Raw genomic sequence first — 20,083 nt, forward strand, 5'->3', positions numbered from 1 at the left:
AAAATATTTTGCCACCAGTAATATATATCGCTTACAAATCATAAATGGTGAAAACAAAACATCAAAAAAGGGAAAATTCATTAAATGGTTCATTTCATGTGACTTTGTTATTTTTGTCTCTATATACTTAGTCCTTTATTTCCCTAATCTAAATTTCTTTATAATCTCTGTTTTAGGGATCTAGTGAAATATACAATGATTAGAAGAAAGTTCTATGCTCTTACCTAATGGGGATAAATTATATTCATCAAATAAATGCTGTATAACATTAACTTATATGCAGAGTATTTAATGAGAAATGCTGGACTGGATGAAGCACAAGCTGGAATCAAGATTGCAGGGAGAAATATCAGCAATCTCAGATATGCAGATGACACCACCCTTATGGCAGAAAGTGAAGAACTAAAGAGCCTCTTGATGAAAGTGAAAGAGGGAGTGAAAAAGTTGGCTTAAAACTCAACATTCAGAAAACTAAGATCATGGCATCTGGTCCCATCACTCCATGGCAAATAAATGGGGAAACAGTAACAAACTATTTTGGGGGGCTCCAAAATCACTGCAGATGCTGACTGTAGCCATAAAATTAAAAGATGCTTACTCCTTGGAAGAAAAGTTATGAGCAACCTAGACAGCCTTATTAAAAAGCAGAGACGTTACATTTCCAACAAAGGACCGTCTAGTCAAAGCTATGGTTTTTCCAGTAGTCATATATGGATGTGAGAGTTGAACTATAAAGAAAGCTGAATGCAAAGAATTGATGCTTTTGAACTGTGGTGTTGGAGAAAAGTTTTAAAACTCCCTTGGACTGCAAGAAGATCCAACCAGTCCATCCTAAAGGAAATCAGTCCTGAATATCCATCGGAAGGAATGATGCTGAAGCAGAAACTCCAATCCTTTGGCCTCCTGATGTGAAGAACTGACTCATTTCAAAAGACCCTGATGCTGGGAAAGATTGAATGTGGGAGGAGAAGGTGATGACAGAAGATGAGATGGTTGGATGGCATCACTGACTCAATTGACATGAGTTTGAGTTTACTCTGGGAGTTGTTGATGAACAGGGAAGCCTGGCATGCTGCAGTCCATAGGGTCGCAAAGAGTCGGTCACGACTGAGCAACTGAACTGAACTGAACTGAACTATTAACAGAACATGGTTACATAGACAATGCTCTAATGAAAATAAGTTTGACCAATATTTCAAATTTCAAGACATAGTCTATTTAGTCCTGAAAATGAACCACTCACAAAATAAAGGAACCCTTTTCCTAGTAATTACATTTCATAAACCCTTTTTTACATCCTTATTTCTGAGGCTGTAGATCAGAGGATTCAACATGGGGATCACCACCATGTAAAAGACAGAAGCCAATTAATCCTGAGTCAGGGAGTAGTTGGAAGTAGGTCTCAGATAAGTGTAGATGGTGGTGGAATAAATCAGAATGATATCAGTCAGGTGAGAGGCACATGTGAAGAATTCTTTGCACTTTCCCTCCCCTGAATGTATACAAAAGGTGGAGAAGAGAATGTAGGAGTAGGAAGTGAGGATCGCCAGTGGACTTCTGACTGTATTCACAACAGCTCCTATACACGAGATGATTTCATACAGATATGTGACTGAACATGAGACCTTAATAATTGAAGGGAAGTCATAGAAGTGATGGATAACGTTATAACTGCAGAATTCGAAGCTGCTTCTTCAACTAATTTGAAACATAGAGTTCAGCAGTCCTACAGTGAAAGCCCCTGCGGCCATTTTCAGGCAGGCTGTCCTGGACATGATCACGGAGTAAAGGAGAGGGTTGCATATGGCCACACAGTGGTCATAGGCCATTAACCCAAAAAGGATGCATTCACTTGTGGCCAAGGCTATAAAGAAGTACATCTGCAGAAAGCAGCCAGCAAAGGAGATGGTCTTCTTCTCTGGTCATAAATCTACCAGTATCTTTGTAGTCATGATGGATGAATAACAAACACCCACAAAGGGACAGCTTAGCCAGGAAAAAGTACATGGGTGTGTGAAGTCAGTAATCAGTCCTGATTAAGAGGATCATCCCAACATTCCCAACTGTAAGTGTGTAAATCACAGAAAAGAGCAAAAAGCGGATAACCTGCTGCTCCAGTGTGTCTGCCAATCCTGAAAAGATGAAATCAGTCAGTGAAATATAATTGTTTTTCTGGCCATTTATTATAAATAAATTAGTGTGTGTGCTTTCCGTCGCTAAGTTGTGTCCGACTCTTTGTGACCCCATCTGCACTGTAGCACTCCAGGCTTCCCTGTCCTTCGCAATCTCCAGGAGTTTGCTTAAATTCATGTCTATTGAGTCAGTGATACTATCTAACCATCTCATCCTCCACCACCCTCTGCCTTTTGCCTTTAATCTTTCCCAGCATCAGGTTGTTGTTGGTTTGTTTGTTTTTTTTTTTTTTCTCTTTTCCCAGTGAATTGACTTTTTGCATCAGGTGGCCAAAGTATTGCAGCTTCAGCATCAACCCGCCTAGTGAATATTCAGGGTTGATTTCCTTTGGAATTGACTGGTTTGATCTCCTTGGAATTACCTAGTTCGATCTCCTTGCAGTCTAAAGGACTCTCAAGAGTCTTCTCCAGCACCACTCAGTCATGTCTGACTCTTTTGACCCCATGAATTGCAGCACTCCAGGTCTTCCTGTCCATCACCAACTCCCAGAGTTTACTCAAACTCATGTCTATCGAGTTGGTGATGCCAGCCAACCATCTCATCCTCTGTTGTCCCCTTCTCTTCCTGCCCCCAGTCCTTCCCAGAATTATTGTCTTTTCCAATGAGCCAACTCTTCGCTTGAGGTGGCCAAAGTATTGGAGTTTCAGCTTCAACATCAGTCCTTCCGATGAACACCCAGGACTGATCTCCTTTAGGATGGACTGGTTGGATCTCCTTGTAGTCCAAGGGACTCTCAAGAGTCTTCTCCAACACCACAGTTCAAAAGCATCAATTCTACAGTGGTCAGCCTTCTTTATGGTCCAGCTCTCACATCCCCATACATGATTACTGGAGAAACCATAGCTTTGACTATACAGATCTTTGTCAGCTAAACGCTGAAATGTTACCAGGTATTTGAATTAACTCAAATGGATTTTTTTTTTCTCATAAAGACAGCTCTCTAAATTCTTCAACCCCAAATTCATGTATCACCACTCTGAAATCACTTCTGTATTCTCCAAATAGCAAAAATAATCCATTTTAAATAACCACTATTTTGACATCTTTCATGTTCTTAAGAATATTTCTGTAGTGTTTTAAAGTAAATCAAACAACTGTTCTCATCATACAGCTCACTACAGAATTAATGCCATATACCTGTCCACAGCAGTAAGTGACCGAGACAGCACCACATACTTAATAGCATCTGTCTCAGTACTAACTTGTCTAGTCTACTGTTTCCTGTTGTATTATAATCCCCAATAACTCAGCTGAGGCACAAAAATAGGAAAATTGTCATTTAAAATTAAATTATCATTTAATTTAGAGAAAATTTGAATTATATCTTTGTAAAAATTTGAGACACCTTTTGAATATAAGTTCATTGCTGCCCTTTTATACTTTTTTTTTCTTAAAGAGGGTGGGGTAACCATGGGGATTAGATTATAGGATTTAATTATGGAATCAACCCCCTAAAGGCAGAAACTCCATTATCAAAAGTAATCACATATGATCACATGCAGGCAGATGCAATGAAACACCATATGGACCTTGACTCATGACGTAGTTACTGTTCTCTTTGCTACTTTAGTGTTTCTTGCCAAAGTTTAAAAACTGTTAATTTTGATTGGTTATTTAATATACCTTTTCTCTGTAGTCTTAGCTTATTCCAAAATGGTACACATCCCCAGTCAACTTATTATAGTTTCCTTAGTGCAAGGAATTTATCCCATTCCTATATTAATCCAGCTCATTTCTTGAGTGAAATAAATGAGAAGGGAACACTAACTACATCCACTGTTTGAAGAAATACTCCACCTGAGCAAGTAAGGCAATAAAGTGAAAACACACACTTTTCTATGGTTTCAGAATTGCATTTTTTTTCCTTTTTTTAAATTTATTGATTTTTTTTAATTGAAGGATAATTGCTTTACAGAATTGTGTTGGTTTCTGCCAGATGTCAACATCAATCAGCCACAGGTAAACCTGGACGCTTATATTACCATATGTAAAATAGATAGCCAATGGGAATTACTATACGCCTCAGAGCACATATGCGTTTGTCTTTTTTTGAAATTGTGATTCTTAACTTACATGGAGATTAACTACAGATTTTCCATATCAAATACACAAGTCACAAGGTGAAATAAACTACATTGGGCATCCATATGAAAGGAGGGAATATTTACATAAATAAATAAATTATAGGAACATTTTCTTTGGTCACTTTCAAGGCAATAAAAATAAAATAAAAAATAAATGAATGGGACCGAATGGAACTTAAAAGCTTTTGCACAGGAAAGGAAAGTATAAACAAGGTGTAAAGACAACCTTTCAACTGGGTCAAAATTTTTGCAAACAATGCAACTAACAAGCACTTGATTTCCAAAATATACAAACAGCTCAATAACACCACCACCAACAAACAGCCAATCCAAAAATGGACAGATGGCCTAAATAGACATTTCTATAAGGAAGACATATAGATGGCTAACAGGCACATGAAAACTTCTCAACTTTCTTAATTATTAGAGAAATGCAAATCAAAACTACAATGAAGTGGCACCTCACATATCAGAACAGCCATCATTAAAAAGTCTAAGTAAGTGAAAGTCACGCAGTGGTGTCTGACTCTTTGCGACCCCATGGACTATATAATCTATGGAATTCTCTAGGCCAGAATACTGAAGTGGGTAGCTGTTCCCCTTCTCCAGGAGATCTTCCCAACCCAGGGATCAAACCCAGGTCCCCGACATTGCAGGCTGATTCTTTACCAGCTGAGCCACAAGGGAAGTCCATTAAAAAGACTACAAACAGTAAATGCTGGAAGTATGTAGAAAAGGGAACCCTCCTATATTGTAGGTGGGAATGCAAATTGATACAGCTACTATAGCAGAGTATGCAGGTTCCTTTAAAAACTGAAAACAAAGTTGTCATATGGTCCAGCAATTTACTTCTGGGCATATATCCAAACAAAATTATAATTGAAAAAGATATATGCACTCCTATGTTCATAGCGGTACTTCACTTCTAAACAATCTTCCCTATAATTTATCTACTAATTAAAAGCTCTAAATTCCTTTGTTAACTATTGGTCTGTGTAATACATTTTGTTCTCATTTTAAAGAAATTTAATTCTAATAATATTCATAATGTTTCTCATATAAGTCTATTTTTACAAAGCATCATTGAAATTTCCCCTCTAATATCAGAGGAAAACAGACCTCTTCACTTGCTGATGTTGACCTGGGTATTTGAGGAAGGATAAGGATGTCCCAGGGGCTTCCCCAGTGACTCAGATGGTAAAGGGACTGCTGCAATGCAGGAGACACCGGTTAGATCCCTGGGTTGGAAAGACCCCCTGAAGTAGAAAATGGCTACCCATTTCAGTCTTCTTGCGTGGAGAATTCCTCTGACAGATGAGCCGGGTGGGATCCAGTTCATGGGATTGCAGAGTCAGACATGACTGACTAACACTAGGAAGTATGTTCCAAAGCAAACAATAATGCATAGAGTGCTAAAAGGCATATTCAGAGAGAAATGCCCAGTTTAGAATAAGATTTAAGTGGTCAAAACCAAGGAACCAGTTCGGGAAGCTTTATTATGCATGTGACTCAGATGACAAAGAATCTGCCTTCAGTGTGGGAAACCTGGGTTTGATCCCTGGGTTGGGAAGATCCCCTCGAGAAAGGAATGGCTACCCACTCCAGTATTCCTGTCCAGCGAATTCTATGGAGAGAAGAGCCAGGCAGGCTACAGTCTATGGGATCACAAAAATTGGACACGACTAAGTAACTTTGACTCAGTGGGACTCAGTGGGCTCTGTGCATGTTATGTTGAAGAAGTGATCTTGTACCCAGGAGATCAATGAACTGGCCATTGGGGAAAATCTCTCTTTGGCACTGACACTGACCAAAAAAATGGTTCTTCTCTTATAAAATAAGACAGTCTCTTCATACCCTCAAGCAGGTAGTGTGTTCTGAGATGAATACTATATTCAGAAGCCAGTATCTGAGGATGCCCTGCCAGTGTATCTGGAGGCATCCCCAGATTCTTCCCTCTCTAATTCTTGTAGAAACAGGGGTATGTGTAGGAGCATCTACATTGATTCTCGTTCCTGAAGACTCACAGCTATCTATCCACACTTAGAGTGATTGACGAACATACAGGTACCACCCTTTTTCATCACGGTGGTCACATCTATACTGGCAGCTTTAGGGGCTATCTCCCAGCAATGTCTCGTTTCCTCACTCTAGAAACTGGTTTCCAGTGTTGTCTTCATGAGAGGTGTTTTGTGGTGGAAAAAAAAAAGCAAACTTCTTGACCTGCCTTGCCACATTTCACAAGGAAAATCTGGAAAGACTTTCTGAACTCAAATTCAACAAGCTATAATTTCTTCTTCCCATCATTTTGTGAAGTCAGCAGAGGTATACCTGCCCCAAGTTAACATTTTATGTCTTGAAAAATGATGTCATATTTTCAGTTCAAGTGCTCATCTAGATTCAAATGGGGCCGAAAGTACTAGGCCTGCTATACTTTGCTACAAGTCATTATTTTAGTCTAATACAGTAGATTTGACTCCTATTCTTTTTCAGGCAATATGTTGGCACTGGGGATATAAGCTTGAATACTCTCATTTAATCAGAATATGTAAGCAGTGGGACTTCCCAGGTGGCTCAGTGGTGAAGAATCTGCCTGCCAATGCAGAAGACATGGGTTGGATCCCTGGGTCAGGAAAATCCCATGGAGGAGGAAATGGCAACCCACTCCAGTATTCTTGCCTGGGAAATCACATGGACAGAGGAGCATGGGGGCTGCAGTCCATGGGGCTGCAAAGGGTCAGACAGAACTGAGCAATGGAGCATGCACGCATGCAGGCAATGTTCTTGAATGTTAAAAAGCAACAACACTAACAACAACCATTAATAACTGCTATGAGAGCAGTTATTATTCCCTCGTAGCTCAATTGGTAGAGAATCTGCCTGCAATGCAGCAGACCCCGGTTCAATACCTGGGATGGGAAGATCACCTGGAGAAGGAAATGGCAACCCAGTCCACTATTCTTGCCTGGAGAATCCCATGGACAAAGCAGCCTGGTCACAAGAGGCGGACAAGACTTAGCGACTAAACCAACACCACCATGTCTTATTTCAGAGATTTCAATACCTCAAACTGAGTTTGGGATGAATTTGTTATTTAAAAATAGCAGGAGGCTTTATTTAATCTAGACATATGATATCACTTATTTATAATAATTAAGATTCATAGAAAAATTGGAAAAGAGCAGAGATTAGTGCATGAAGACTATAATAAGTAAGAAACAAATTTTATGAAGTGATGGTTTTGAGTCATATTACAATTCATTTCAGTAAAAATTTCCCCATTGCCACCATAACATCTTTATTTCTCAGACAGTATATCGTGGGGTTAAACATTGGTGTGACAATGGTATAAAAAAGAGAGAGAAATTTGTCCATTCCTATAGAATGACTGGACTTTGGTCTTAAGTATGTAATGAGTCCTGATCCAAAGAATAAAGCCACAACCATGAGATGGGAAGAGCAGGTGGAGAAGGCCTTGGCTTGCCCAGTGGCTGAAGGCAGCTTCAAGATGGTCTCAATTATTCTCACATAAGATCCAAGAATCAACATAAAAGGAATAGTGACAACTAGAACAGCGACCACATAAACTAACGTCTCAATTATAAGGGTGTCCCCACAGGCAAGCTTAAGCACTGGAGGTATGTCACAGAAGAAGTGATTCAACTGGTTAGAGCCACAGAAGGGTAGAGAGAAGATCTGGTAGGTTAACACTACATGCACTGGAATTCCACTGACCCAACAGCCAGCGGCCAGCTGGACACACAGCCTACTGTTCATGAGGAGAGAATACAGCAGAGGGTTGCAAATGGCGACATACCTGTCATAAGCCATCGTGGTCAGAAGAAAGCACTCGGTGGCTCCAAACACCAGAAAGAAATACATTTGAGCAGCACAAGCCAGAAAGGATATAGTTCTGTTTTGACTACAAAGATCTACTAATAACCTGGGGACAGTGACTGATACATAGCATATTTCCAAGGAAGAAAAATTCCCTAGGAAAAAATACATGGGAGTCTGGAGGGAAGGATCCATCTTGGTTATTATGATAATGAGACTATTTCCCATCAGAATAATCATATACATGATCAGAAACACCCCAAAAAGAAATCCTTGTAGGTCAGGAATATCAGAGAAGCCAAGCAAGATGAACTCCATCAATGTAGTCTGGTTCCACTGTGGGGGATTTTGTCCTCTGGATCCCATCTGCGAACAAAAGGTTTAGAAGTCACTTCAATTCACTGGACCCAGCAGTGAAATGGGTTAAAATAAATTGATGATTTTAACATCACTGACAGAATATAGAGAACCTGTCTGCCAATGCAGGAGATGTAAGAGACACAAGTCCAATCCCTGGGTTGGGAAGATCCCCTGGAGATGGGCATGGCAACTCACTCCAATATTCTCGCCTGGAGAATCCCATGGCCAGAGGAGGGTGGGGATTCATGGGGTCGCAAAGAGTCAGACATGACTGAAAGGAATTAATGCATGCTCACAAACAAAATAATATATATATATATATATATATATCCATTTAAAATTGTATTTGTCCTGTGTTTAAGATATATGAAATCCAATATCCTCAAATTCCACAATGTAAAAACAACAAAAACAAATCTTGAGCTCTATCCTTTTGACTCCTGTGAGGGATGCTGAATACATGAACAACACAGAGAGACAGACAACAGTACAACAAGAGCAGACAGGAAAGCGGCCTCCTCTCAGGACAGAACGGCTCTCGGCAACTCGAGACATTCTCTGAAGAAACAACTTCCCCTTCCTGCTCTGTTTGCTTTTTAGCTGTATTGTTTCTGCCTGGCACCTTCTAATTTGCAATTAGTTTATAAGAGTCTTTCACATCTGATTTGAAGTGAGCTCCATCTCAGATAACCATCTCAGACAACCAAAGGGCATGGTGATCATAGCACTCAACTGCAAGATGGAGCTCAGGTCAGCCTGGGTCACTCACTCACTGGGAAAGAGGCTTAGATCCCAGATAGGAAAAAAATTAGAACTCTTTTCTTGCCTCCATCATAGAGGACAATATTCCACTTAATATATCATAGAAATTAATATTAGAAATAAAACATCATAGCAGGTCACACATTCACTTGAACTTTAGAACATGACATAAAGTCAATAAAAACTGTTGGAATATGTCCTCACCCTTACCATGGCCCCTTAAAAATCCTAATGACCAATAAACCTGTTTACCAAATTTTAGACCTTTAGAAGTACTTAAGTAAGATTATGGGGGTTTCCAGGCGGCTCAGTGGTAATGAATCTGCCTGCAATGTGGGGGAGATGCAGTGAACGCAGGTTCGATCCCTAGGTTGGGAAGATACCCTGGAGAAAGAAACGGCCACATGCTCCAGTATTCTTGCCTGGGAAATCCCACGGACAGAAGAGCCTGGCGGGCTACAGTGTATACTGTCTAAAAGAGTCAGACCTGACTTAGTGACTAAACAACAAAAACTAAAAGATTATAGCCTTTACAGGGTAACTAAATAAGAAAAAGGGAAAATAAAATGTCTAAGAGAATTTAATCTCAGAGTTCATGCCAGACAAAATGTAAGATGTCCATTTGTATGTTTTCTTATCTTTAAATATGAGTTTCTTAATATATGCATTATATTATATGTGTATATAATGCATTTTGAATGAGTAATATATATTCTAAATATCTCAATCTGAATAACTATCAAATACACAGTGCTAAATGCAGTGTAGCATTTCTCTAATCAACTCATTTTAATACTTAAGCATTTTCACCAAATAAATTTAATCTCCCCATCTCCAGACTGCTTCCTAGAAATCATTTTTTTGTGATTTCCAGCCCACCTTCATTAATGCTAAACTGTGACCTTTTTCACAGACTGCTGCAGATTCCTAGATCCACATTGTCATGCATTCTTTTTAACTTTTATCTTCATTTCCCTAATTTGCCTTTGCTTCCTTTAGAGCACAACTCCCCTCTCTTTTAAGGAGCTCTCCAGTTTCCCACTGTTGACACAAAAGCCAGACAACTCAAATATTTACCATTTCTACTTTAATTTCTTAGCTCTCATTAATTTCAAGTTTTCCCCTTCTTATTGTAGTGAATTATCCTTAAGTCAGTGATTCATTTTTCAGAGTGAATTCTAAAGGCAGAAGTTCCCGCCTGTTTCATCTCTGTCTACAGCTCAAAAAAGTGTCAAGACAAGGGAACAAGGCCTGAGAAGTTCTAGTTCAAATATTAACGATATGTCGCTCAAACTCAGCCTTGGTGCACGTCTCTGAATCCTCTCTTGCCATCTCTATCTTTATGTTTTCTGATCTCTTTGCTCTTTATTTCCTCTTTTCACTTTTAGGTATCTACTTTTTCATGTTATCTCATCTCACACTTTCAAGATTTTATACCTCTATGTATGTATATATGTTTTATTTTTCTTCAGAAATGATAGCATTTGAAAACCAGCTGAGGAAAGGGGGGATTAAATTTTCAGCGACACAGATGTTTGTGTGAATGTGTGTGTGCGTGTCTTCATTTGCTGAGTCGTGTCTGATTCTTTGTGACCCCATGGACTGTAACCCACGAGGCTCCTCTGTCCATGGGATTTTCCAGGCAAGAATACTGGATGGGCTGCCATTTCCACCTCCAGGGAATCTTCACGACCCAGGGATCAAACCCACGTCTCCTCCCTGCAACTCTTGCGATGGCAGGTGGATTCTTTACCACTGAGCAATTTGGGAAACCCTTGTTTGAATGTATAAGGCAGTAAATCAATATATATTGTGTCATATATGTTTTGTCATATATATTGTAGTTTATTGGGGAAAGCTGTGAATACTAAGCGTGTGCTAAATAAAAAGTATATTATATACTATGGACACTAAGCATAAACAATGAGTTTAGTTTCTGTCATTACAAACTCAGAAACTAGTGTGGCTTCAGGCAGATAAGTCAGGCAGAAACCTGGGATGTATAGTCTATGCAGTGAGAATTAAAAGGTGTTATGGGAGGTCCAGAAAATAACTTGAGGAAGACTGTCATATCTTAGGGTATCCCAGAATTATTCTTTTATTTTTACTTTTAAGAAAACACAGTAAAATATTTTCCAGGAAAAAAAAAATGCACTCATTTACTTACTCAGTTTCATATTCCAAAAACTGGTCAAGCCCTTACATAGGTGAGTAGCTTATATATAAGGATTTCTTGACAGGCAACTGCATGCATGTAGATTTTCTACTCATCTCAGCAATCATGGTCCATTTAAACAAATTCAGGTACTCACTGACCAAAGATTCTGACATTGAGCAACTTAAAATTAAACTTAGATATATTCTTGCAATATATCTTTACTTAAATTACCAGAGCTTGTTTTTTCTTGGTTGAAAATATATACAGTAATAATAAGATGTAACTCAGTTGTTTTGAGGGGCAAGTAGCATCAGCTATGTTAACTACTTGATTTGAATGGATGGTTGTAGTCCTACAGGGCATTCTTTTTATGATAATCATAATACTTATTGTATTTATCATTATTATTTTAAAACTAACTTTTGTCTCTTTTGGAAATTAGCTATATGTATCCAGGCCTGGAGTGGACTTTTTCTCAACCTGGGAGAGACAAGAATGTACAAGGCAGTGTTTTGTCAGGAATACTGAGTTAAAATTAGTACATTACTTTATGCTGGGTAGGTACACACCAAAAACAGTATCTTGGGAGAAAACATTCTAACTTTCAGGACTCAATGCATTTTTTCTCTTATCTATGTCAATTCTAATGGTTGTACTAAGAAAACATGAGACAAGAAGACTATGTTATAGAAAGCAAAATTAAATTAAAAATCTAACTCAAATCCTATTTAATATCTGAAACACCCCCATAAATAACTTTCTTTGATTATTATCTTTCCAGAAGTTGATCTGTTCTCTCCATTAGCAATTAATCATTGTTGGCAGATCCAACATGGGAACTTCAGTCCATCCTTTACCAATTTTTTCTATTTTGGCAGAAACAAGTATAGCAATGGGCTTCCCTGCTGGCTCAGTGATAAAAAATTTACCTGCCAATGCAGGAGCCACAGGTTCGATCCCTGGGTTGGGAAGGTTCTCCAGTATAGGAAATGGAAACCACTTCAGTATTCTTGCTTGGGAAATCCCATGGACAGTGGATGTGGCAGGCTATATTCCATGGGATCCGAAAGAGTAGGACATAGCTTAGTGACTAGACACAAGAACAATCATAACAATGGAAAGGCAAGAGGTGTGGTTATCTGAAATAAATGTTTTGTTGCTAACAACATTTAAACAGATTGTGTACTAACCTTGTTTATCTTTGTTACCTCATTTATTGCAATATAAATGAAATAGATACTCTAATGATTCACATTTTCATAAAAAGCCAGAGACATGGAAGGATTAAGTAACTTGTACAATGTCAAGAAGCTAGTGTGTGATTTAAATGATGTCAAATTCAGCAGCGTAATGCCAGAGTCCATTTTGTTAATCAAAATTCATGGGCTTCACAGTTCATTCCATGGTAATTATTTGGAACTTAATATTCTGAGCAATATCAATAAATAAGGTAAAATAAAATTCTTCACAGCAAGTTGATATAATATCCATTTAGTATTTCACTTATCATTTTAAAAATAAATGACCTTAATCAGTTACAGTCTGTTTATCTCAAGTTCAGAAAATTTATCTCATAAATGAATCTTTTTTGGAAAAAAAACATTTTGTATTTCTTCTGATTGTTGAATTAAAAATATGCTATAATAAATTAACCAGGGTAAAATTATAGCAGCTTACCTTTTGTTTTAAAAATCACCACATGTTGCTCTTTTACGGAAAATATGGTCTTTTTAATATAAACATCTGATTTGATGTATTCAAGCAACAAATTCATCCATTCTTAACTTTCTTTGAAGCTCATAATTTGCTTAAATCAGTACAACTTAGGTGTAAAAAGTACCCTCTGACTTGTTGAGGAGAATCTTCTCTACATGACACGCTGTATTTTTAAACTCAATAAACTGCTTATCAAGTGGTAACTTAAAAACTAACTCTGACAGCCTCTGGGTCAATTAGTGCCGCCTCGAAGTTTCTCTCTCTATGGAATATGGTATGAGGAGCTCCAGCCACCTGGCCACGCCCCTGTCCCTGTCTCCCCATCCTCTACATCTTAGGGAAATGGAGCAATTCTCCTGCTGGGAAAGGCTACACAAGACATTCAGAATCTCAAATTTGATCTATATCTGCGTATGAATTCATTGGATGCTCAATTTCCAACTATTAATGCACCATTTCTTAACTTCACAAGATATATCTTGCAAATTATCCAGTGTTCATGGATCATCTAATTTGTTTATGAGTTATGGCCTTCTGTTCATTCCATGTATAGGATTTTTCTTTAATTATAAGTATATATTTAAGAAAAAATAAGCTTTAACAAGAGGATGTAATACACAGGGTTCCAAGTTTTCTATTGAAGTTGGTCAAGTTGGAAAATGACATAAGGGCTTTAAACTTAATAAGAGAGAAAGATGGATTGAATTTTTATTGCTGCTCTGAGTCTTTGGTAGGCTGTGTCAGTTCAGTTCAGTTCAGTCGCTCAGTCATGTCCAATTCTTTGCAATGCCATGGGCTGTAACCCCCAGACTCCTCTGTCCATGGAATTCTCCAGGCAAGAATACTGGAGTGGCTAGCCATTCGCTTCTCCAAGGAATTTCTAGACCCAGGTATTGAACCCGGGTCTCCTGCATTGCAGGATGATTCCTTACCATCATGTATTCAGCCTTTACCTATTTATTTACTTATTGTTGTTGTCTAGTTGTTGTGTCTGACTCTTTTGGGACCCCATGAACTGTAGCTTGCCAGGCTCCTCTGTCCATGAGATTTCTCAGGCAAGACTACTGGAATGGGTTGCCACCTCCTTCTCCAGGGGATCTTCCTGACTTAAGGATTGATCTTGCATCTCTTGTGTTGGTGGCAGATTCTTTACCTCTGAGCCTCCAGGGAAGCACTTTATTTATTGCAGTGTTCAATAAAAATCTAGCTTTATCAGGTGTTGTGCTATACTCTTCAAGAGACACAGACAACTTTAAATTGTTGTCTGTAAATTGGTGACAGGATCTGACTGCCAATCACCTGTTCATCTCTGAGGTAGAGCTGGTATGTCACATTCTATGACAAGTAACCCATTTTTCTTGCAGGTGAAGTCAAACATTCCTATTGTAGTGCTCTTTATTTAATAGCTAGTTTGACTTTTATTATATTATGTTTTAAAATGTGTTCCATGATTTGACTTTCTCTCTTGTCATAATTCCTTGATTCTCGGGCATTTGTCTTATTTGCTGATGCACATTCAACTCCAAGTATTGCACCATCTAGTTAGAGAACTATGGGACTTGTGAAGGACTCAATAATTTATACCTTCATCATCGAGTCTTTCCAAATTAGTAATCACATCTGTCATGTTCTCTTTCATTTTTGATCCAATGGGAAGAAAGGTAGTTCAGTAATCTTGACAAGTGGAAATGTCTTAAATTTGTATTATTGGAATATAAGATGTTTCTAAATGACTATTTTTTGACAAAATTTTTAAAATATTGATTGTCATTTTTTATGGAAGAAAGTCAAATTTTTGCCATTGAAGAAGTGAAAAAGTGAGTATGGCCACTACCTCATGAACTGTAGATCATGTCTAGGTCTACTTTATACTGCTTTCCTGTGAAACATAAAGTCTCCGGGAGCTGATCACAAAGATACTAAATCTGATTGCTGGGCCCTGATGGCATTTCTATTCAAGGGTAAATGGCATGAACATTCAAAACTAGAGATGAAATATGTAAAGGATAACACAAATCAGATTAACTTTTGATTTTCTTGAGGAGATAGAAAAGCAAAATAATTCTGGTAATTTTTCCTTGTTCAATCAAGTTGTTCATATAATCTGAAGTTTTTAGAGCCATGGTAGGAATTAAGGAGTGGTATTTAAACATTAATATAATGGTGGTTTTGTTTTGTTTCCAGCTTTATTAAAGTATAATTGGCAAAACTGTAATGTAAAAGTATTACAAGTTATAACATTGTGATATATTTAAAGTACATAAGGTGATTATTTAATATATCTATAAATTGTGAGTTACCAAAATCAAATCAGCGCATCTATCACCTCATACAACTATTTTTTCTCTTAGCAAATTTTGTTTACAGTATTATTCTCTACAGTCATCATGAAGTGCATGAGATTCATAGAATTTGTGTGTCATGTGCCAAGTTGTTTCCGTTGTGTCTGACACTGTGACCCACGGACTGTAGCCTGCCAGGCTCCTCTGTCCATGGGATTCTCCAGGTGAAAGTACTGGAATGGGTTGCCATTTCTTACTCTAGAGGATCCTCCTAACCCAGGGACTGAACCCACGTCTCTTGCATCTCCTGCATTGGCAGGTAGATCTTTTACTACCAACACCACCTGGAAAGTCTCCCTTGGAATTAATTTTATAGCAGAAAGATTGTATTCTTTGAACAACACCTTCCATCACCCTGGCAATCAGTGTTTCTACTCTCCATTCCTATGAGTTCTATTTTCTAAATATATATTACACATACAAGTGCTACATGCAGTATATGTCTTTTGTGACTGCCCTGTTTCACTTAGCATTATGTCCTCCAGGTTCATCCATGTTATCATTCATTCCAGGATTTCTTTATTTTTTAACACTGAATAATAACTCATTGCATATAATACCACGCCACTTTTATTCATTTATCTGTTGACAAAACATTGTTCTTCTATCTTGGCTATTGTGAATAATTTTGTGTTAAACAAGGGAGTTCAGATGTCTCTTTGAGACATTTTATTGCTTTTGAATATTTACTCAGAAATGGATTGCTGTGTCATATAGTAATTATTGTATATTTTTATTTTTGAAATGCATTTATATTGCTTTCTATAGTGACTCTACCAATTTACGTTCACACCAGCAAGGTATGAGGATTCTCTTATAACCACATTTGCCAACTTTGTTATCTCTTTTCCCTTTGATAGCAGATAACCTGCTGGGAATGGTTAGTTTTCATTCCACTCCCAAAAAAAGTCAATCCAAAGAACATGCAAACTACCACTCAATAGCAACCATCTCACATGCTAGCAAAGTAATGTGCAAAATCCTCCAAGCTAGGTTTCAACAGCATGTGAAGCAAGAACATCTAAGTGTTGAAGCTGGATTTAGAAAAGGTAGAGGAACCAGAAATCAAATTGTCAACATCTATCGGATCATACAAAAACCAAGGGATTCCAGAAAAACATCTGCTTCTGCTTCATTGGCTACATTAAAGTCTTTGAATGTGTGGATCACAACAAACTGTGGAAAATTCTTCAAGAGATGGGAATACCAGACTAGCTGACCTGCTTCCTGAGAAATCTGTATGCACGTCAAGAAGCAACAGTTAGAAACAGATATGGAAAAACAGACTGGTTCAAAATTGGGAAAGAAGTACATGAAGACTGTATATTGCCACCCTGCTTATTTAATTTATGTGCAGAGTACATCATGTGAAATGCCAGTCTGGATGAAACACAAGCTGGAATCAAGATTGCTGGGAGAGATATCAATAATCTCAGACATGCTGGTAACATCACCCTAATGGCAGAAATTGAAAAAGATCTAAAGAACCTCTTGATGAAGGTGAAAGAGGAGAGTGAAAAAACTGGCTTAAAACTCAACATTCAAAAAACTAAGATGATTGTATCCAGTTCCATCACTCCGTGGCAAATAGGTGGGGAAACAATTGGAACAGTGACATAGGATTTTATCTCCGGCTCCAAAATCACTGCAGACGGTGACTGCAGCCATGAAATTAAAAGAGCTTGCTCCTTGGAAGAAAAGTTGACAGACTTAGACAGCATATTAAAAAGCAGAGATATAACATTGTCAACAAAGTCTGTCTAGTCAAAGCTATGGTTTTTCCAGTAGTCATGTATGAATGTGAGATTTGAACCATAAAGAAAGCTGAGCACTGAAGAATTGATGCTTTTGAACTGTGTTGTTGGAAAAGACTCTTGAGCGTCCCTTGGAGTGCAAGGAGATCAAACCAGTCAATCTTAAGCAACAAAAGCACAGAAAAACAAGAGGAACCGCATCAAACTAAAAATCTCCTGCACAGCAAAAGAAAACATCAACAAAATAAAAAGGCTATCTTGAAATGAAAAACATATATTTCCAAGCCATATATTCTATAAGAGATTAATATCTAAAATATATAAGAAACTCATGTAGCTCAATAGCAAAAAAAAAAATAAAATAAAAAAGATTAAAACTTGGCAACTTATTTGAAGACATTTTTCCAAAGAATATATATAAATGGTCAACAAGTGTATTAAAAGATACTCAGCATCACTAATAAGCAGGGCCTTGCAAATAAAAACCACAAAAGAGCTATCAGCTCATACCCGGTAGGTTCAGTTCTGTTCAGTTAGGTTGCTCAGTCATGTCCAATTCTTTGTGACCCCATGGACCGCAGCACGCCAGACTTCCCTGTTCATCACCAACTCCCAGAGCTTGCTCAGACTCACGTCTATCAAGTCAGTGATGCCATCCAACCATCTCATTCTCTGTCATCCCCTTCTCCTCCTGCCTTTAATCTTTCCCAGCATCAGGGTCTTTACCAATGAGTCAGTTCTTCACATCAGGTGGCCAAAGCATTGGAGTTTCTGCTTCAGCATCAGTCCTTCCAAAGAATATTCAGGACGAATCTCCTTTAGGATCGACTAGGTGACTCTCCTTTCAGTCCAAGGGACTCTCAAGAGTCTTCTCCAACACCACAGTTCAAAAGCATCAATTCTTCAGTGCTCAGCTCTCTTTATAGTCCAACTCTCACATCCAAACATAAAGAACATTAATGTTAAAATCTGAGTCACTGAGTTCAGATTCTGTCCTAGAGGTTGTTTACTGAATACATCTCACAAACATCTCGTCATCAGTCTCTTCTTCCATTTCACTTTCTCTTATTAAAAGTATATTCTGTGATTCCATTCTTTTCATCTTCTTTGTTATGACATGATTGCCCACGTCAGGTCTGTTTATAGGATGACTAAGTCCACTGCTTGCTGGATTCAAATTGATTTTCAAAGTTTCATGGATGGATTTGTAAATGGAGAAATTAAAAAAAAAACAGAAATAGCAACAATTCATTTCACATTGCTTTATTCTGAGAGGTGTAATTTGCTGAAGTACTCAGAAAGAAGCTGTTCATTAATTAGCACCAACTACATTAAGTTTCCTTACACATTGGGCAATGTAAAACCCATTGCAGCTAAGGAATTTTGAGCAAGGACAAATCTGGAGTGATCACACTTCCAAACTTCAAATGATATTCAAAAGTTATAGTTATTGAACTAGTATGGTACTAACGTAAACAAAAGCATCAGAATTGAGAGACCATGAAGAAACATATATGTATCAGTTCAGTTCAGACACTCAGTCATGTGCAACTCTTGGCGACCCCACGGACTGCAGCATGCCAGGCCTCCCTGTCCATCAGCAACTCCCAGACTTTTCTCAAACTCATGTCCATTGAGTCGGTGATGCCATCCAACCATCTCATCCTCTGTCGTTACCTTCTCCTCCCTCCTTCAATCTTTCCCAGCATCAGGGTCTTATCAAATGAGTCAGTTCTTCATATCAGGTGGCCAGAATTGGAGTTTCAGCTTCAACATCAGTCCTTCTGATGAATATTCAGGACTGAACTCCTTTAGGATGGACTGGTTGGATCTCCTCGAAGTCCAAGGGACTCTCAAGAGTCTTCTCCAACACCACAGTTCAAAAGCATCAATTCTTTGGTGCTCAGCTTTCTTTATAGTCCAACTCTCACATCCATGCATGACTACGGGAAAAACCATAGCCTTGACTAGACAGACCTTTGCTGGCAGAGTAATGTCCCTGCTTTTTAAGATGTTTTCTAGGTTGGTCATAACTTTCCTTCCAAGGAGCAAGAGTCTTTTAATTTCATGGTTGCAATCACCATCTGCAGTGATTTTGGAGCCCCCCAAAATAAAGTCTGTTATTGTTTCCACTGTTTCCCACCTATTTGAAAGGAAGTGATGGAACCAGGTGCCATGATCTTAGTTTTCTGAATGTTAAACTTTAAGCCATCTTTTTCACTCCCCTCTTTCACTTTCACCAAGAAGCCCTTTAGGTCTTCTTCTTTTTCTGCCATAGGGTGGTGTCATCTACATATATGAGGTTATTGATATTTTCCCCAGCAATCTTGATTCCAGCTTGTGCTTCCTCCAGCCCAGCATTTCTCATGATGTACTCTGCATATAAGTTAAATAAGCAGGGTGACAACATACAGGCTTGACGTACTCCTTTTCCTATTTGGAACCAGTCTGTTGTTCCATGTCTAGTTCTAACTGTTGCTTCCTAACGTGCATACAGACTTCTCAAGAGGTAGGTCAGGTGGTCTGATATTCCCATCTCCTTAAGAATTTTCCAGTTTGTCATGATCCACACAGTCAAAGGTTTTGGCATAATCAATAAAGCAGGAATAGATGCTTTTCTGGAACTCTTTTGCTTTTTCAATGATCCAGCAGATGTTGGTAATTTGATCTCTGGTTCCTCTGTCTTTTCTAAATCCAGCTTGAACATCTGGAAGTTCATGGTTCACATTCTGTTGAAGCCTGGCTTGGAGAATTTTGAGCATTACTTTACTAGTGTGTGAGATGAGTGCAATTGTGTGGTAGTTTGAGCATTCTTTGGCATTGCCTTTCTTTGGGGTTGGAATGAAAGCTGACCTTTTCCAGTCCTGTGGCCACTGCTGA

At 38.3% G+C, this 20,083-nt stretch overlaps 2 protein-coding genes across 2 annotated transcripts in view; both read right to left on the reverse strand.

Annotated features, from left to right (window-relative positions):
• LOC122450481 (fatty acid desaturase 2-like protein FADS2B) overlaps nt 1-20,083 on the reverse strand; it is a 914,319-nt gene that overhangs the window by 140,874 nt on the left and 753,362 nt on the right. The window lies entirely within an intron of this gene.
• LOC122450507 (olfactory receptor 10AG1-like) lies at nt 7,533-8,477 on the reverse strand. Its single transcript, XM_043482887.1, has one exon. The coding sequence runs from the start codon at nt 8,475-8,477 to the stop codon at nt 7,533-7,535; it is 945 nt and encodes a 314-aa protein (XP_043338822.1).

This window comes from Cervus canadensis, chromosome 11 (assembly GCF_019320065.1).
Source record: "Cervus canadensis isolate Bull #8, Minnesota chromosome 11, ASM1932006v1, whole genome shotgun sequence".
Classification (NCBI taxonomy): domain Eukaryota; kingdom Metazoa; phylum Chordata; class Mammalia; order Artiodactyla; family Cervidae; genus Cervus; species Cervus canadensis.